The sequence below is a fragment of the Suricata suricatta genome, chromosome 7, assembly GCF_006229205.1.
Source record: "Suricata suricatta isolate VVHF042 chromosome 7, meerkat_22Aug2017_6uvM2_HiC, whole genome shotgun sequence".
In the NCBI taxonomy this organism is placed as follows: Eukaryota; Metazoa; Chordata; class Mammalia; order Carnivora; family Herpestidae; genus Suricata; species Suricata suricatta.
This window is the reverse complement of record NC_043706.1, coordinates 11,177,494-11,181,102: the sequence shown is the minus strand read 5'-3', so window position 1 is coordinate 11,181,102 and position 3,609 is coordinate 11,177,494. Positions and strand designations below refer to the sequence as shown.

At 50.5% G+C, this 3,609-nt stretch overlaps 1 protein-coding gene across 1 annotated transcript; it reads right to left on the bottom strand.

Annotated features, from left to right (window-relative positions):
• Window positions 1-2,425: 2,425 nt before the first annotated feature.
• On the bottom strand, window positions 2,426-3,608 carry NHLRC1 (NHL repeat containing E3 ubiquitin protein ligase 1; the record flags this gene model as incomplete). Its single annotated transcript, XM_029943129.1, has 1 exon — window positions 2,426-3,608. A coding segment is annotated over one exon (1,008 nt), but the record flags the coding sequence as incomplete, so codon positions are not given.
• Window position 3,609: the final 1 nt, after the last annotated feature.

The following is a 3,609-nucleotide window of genomic DNA, read 5'->3' as shown; positions in this document are numbered from 1 at the left end:
ATCTACCAAGGAGAAGTAGTTAACCAGGGCGTTCACTATCACCTTGTGGTGTGACTCGCTCCCACGCCATATCAAGCACTCATACCGCATACTTCCGGTTGGGTAATGACGAGGTCACAAGTAACACCTTGACCACATACCTCCACACCTGCTGCGCATCCCACCCCTGTCCCGCCGGTGCTGTCTAAACCAGACACAAGTACTGCTCTCTAGTCAAAGATGAAGTCCCTGATAATTCCTAATAGGAGAAAGTCTCTTGAATTGGCTCCACTGACCCTGAGGCCATTAAAATGTCATTGTTCCTGGGGCACCTGGATGTCTCAGTTGGTTGAGGGTCCAACTCTTTGATTTCAGCTCAGGTCAGATCTCACGGTTCGTGGGTTCGAGCCTTGCCTTGGGCTCTGTGCTGACAAGCATGGAGCCTGCTTGAAACTCTCTGTCTCCTCCTCTCTCTGCCACTCTCCTTCTTTCTCTCTCTCTTTCGAAAATTAATAAATAAGCATCAACAAAAAGCCATCGTTCCCAAGGAAAACTTTTTAAAGGTCAATCCACAGTTATCCCACTTGTAGATGACCAAGGCTGACCATTTATCTCTGCCCGAGACAGCTTTTTTTGCTGCACAACAGAGGGTAACAGTGAGATCACTGACCTAAGGATGACTTCCAAGGGTGCGGAAAAAAGGCTGTCCCGAGAATCCCTATTTGGGATCTATTTCCGAATGGTGGTCCAGCGTGCCTGAAATCTTAGCCTGAAATCACGCGACAGAAGCAGTGAAAACACATGGGCTTTTGTGGACTGGCATGGACCACGCTCTCTCTTTTAGCTGCAAAGGACAAACTTAACCTTCTGGAACAGTTTACTCATAATTTGGGAGCTATCTCCAGTATCTACATTGTATCTATTAAAACTGTATAAATAAGGGCACCTGGGTGACTCAGTTGACTCTTGATTTGGGGTCAGCTCATGATCTCAGGGAGATTGAGCCCTGTATTGGGCTCTGTGCTGAATGTGGAGCCTGCTTAGGATTCTATTTCTCTCTCTCTCTCTCCACCCCCCTGTCCCTCCCCTCTGGGCTCTCTCTCAAAAACAAAACAAAACAAACCCAAAACTGTTTGTATAATAGAAACCTACTGTTGGTAAAACATCAGCTGTTACCTAAAGCAAACCCTCCCCTTTCAGAACCAATATTTTCTCCCTGTGAAAAAATGTGTTTTGCTGTGCTGCTCAGATGCCACTGATCTGGCACTATTCCAGGAGCCCTAACCCCTGAGATGCTTACAGTAGCTTAAAACACATAGTTTAGATTAAGCCAGCCACTTCACCTCAAATTTCCCCATTTGCTCGATCGACCACACCATTAATGCAGGTGTTATCTTGGTCAAAGCTTTACTTCAACTCAAGAAATATTTAAGGGTTGGCCAGTAACCTAAAGCTGACAGAGCCTCAAGGGACCTGGTGATAGTACACAGTGTGTGCAACGGGACAAATTTAAACGGCACCGAGAGAATCTCCATCACAAAGGAAGCAGGTTAGCACTGATGAGGAAAAGGAAGGCAAATTCATTTCTGCCACCAACAGGCTGCAGTGATTTTTCTCTTTATTAACACAAACAGGTAACAGGACTGCCCTCCAGCCTTCCACCACTGGTGTGAATGTAGAATGTTCTGTGGTCCTTTAGAACTTATGCCCAGGGGCGCCTGGGTGGCTCAGTCAGCTAAGCATCTGACTTCAGCTCAGGTGTGATCTCTGGGTTCGAGAGTTCGAGCCCCACATCAGGCTCTGTGCTATTAGTGCTTCAGATCCTCTGTCCCCCTCTCTCTGCCCTCCCCCACTTAAACTCCCTCTCTCTCAAAAAGTAAAAAGTAACCCTATGCTCACATAGGCTTTTCTCCATCAACCAGCTGGTATTTCCTGAGTGCCTGTGGTGGAGACACATACCAACAGACACATTTGTCTTTTGAATGGAAAGTTTGACTGTTTTTCTTACTCAGGTAATTCAGGATCTATTTACCCCATCCAATGTGGCGTGAAACAGCTCATGTCGGTGACACTCATGCACATCACACAGTCCTTTTTCTCTTGAACTCTCTTAAAAAGATCTCCTTTTTCTGTACATCCCAACCAAAAGAAATAGCTACCTGTAAATAGGGTACACACAGTAACAGTATACATTCACATACTGTTCTCCGCCCCCCCCCCCACATCTGTTATCTTACTTAGGAGCAAGGGATTTGGGAGTCAGAACTGAGTTCCCATTGTGACTGTCACAGTAAATATGACCTTGGGAAAGTCATTTAACTCTTTGGGTCTCAGTGTTCTCATTTCTAAAATTGGATTCATAATAGTCATTACCTCCCAGGGTAAAGCTGTAAGGATGAAATGAGCTAATATTTGCAAATTTCTTAGCACAGGGAGGACAAACTCAAACAGTAGATTTAATTTTTATTCTTTAATAATTACCTCAACCTTTATAAGTTTGCCAGGCAGTTATAATGATCCCTGCGGGATAAATGAGGTTGATGGATCCAGGGTTCAACAATTCATTAGTGGAAGCTCCAGGGCTTCAGATTCGAGGCCCCAGCACCCGCCCCCCAACCCCATTACCCCCAGTCAGCCTTGTAGACTTTTATAGAATGGGCCGCACTGTCCAGCACAAGAAGAGCGTTCTCCTTGGTGAAGGTCAGTGCCACAGGATGGGAAAGACCATGGGTGATCATGGGCTTCAGGACCGGAAACTCCTCAGGTTTTCCCAAGCACAGGACGGCCTGGCTGGAAGTATCTGCCACGATCACATTCCCCTGGTGATCAAAGGTCACCGCAGAGGCAGTTATCCTGGAAGGGAAAAAGAGGCTCAGCCCAAAGGTATCCACCTGGCCGACGAGCTGCATGCTTGCGCTGAACACCTTCACCGTGGTGCCTCCAGCCCCCGGCCCCAGAGGGTGGTCCAGGATGGCAATGGCCCCAGTGAGCCAAGACACGGCCACCCCTCTGGGATTGCTCAGATGAGCTAGCAACTTCTCGGTCCTCCGGAGGACCCCTTCCGGAAAGTCGACCTCCAGCAGATGCAGGGACCCTGCCTCCGCATCAGTTACCACGACCCCGTTCTGAGGGGTGGTCTCCACACCCCAGGGTAAGGAGAACTGGCCTCCAATGACAAGCTTGACCTGGCCAAAAAAATCAAACACTTTGATGGAGCGGTCGCCAGCGTCGGTGACAACCACATGGCAGTCGTTGGTGACGGTGACATCCAGGGGGTACCTAATGTCCTGAGCAGCCTCCCCCTTCTCTCCAAACTGATGAGCACATCCTCCCCCGGAATCAAAGATCCTGACCCGCCTCCTGCCGTCGTGCGCCACCACGACCCGCCCGGTCTTGCGACACAGCGCCAGCCCCGTGGGGTTGACCAGGGTGCCCCAGCCTCCGAAGGCGTGGTGGCAGGTGAAGGCCCCGGGGGCGGAGGGGGCGGCGCGGGGGGCGGCGGGGGCCGGGCGGAGCGCCGAGCCCAGGAGCTCCAGGAGGTGAAGCACCGGCAGGCAGTCGCTGGTGTCGCAGCCCCGGCAGGCCCGGCGGCAGAAGGGGCACTCGAGGGCCAGCGTCCGCGGGTGCGCC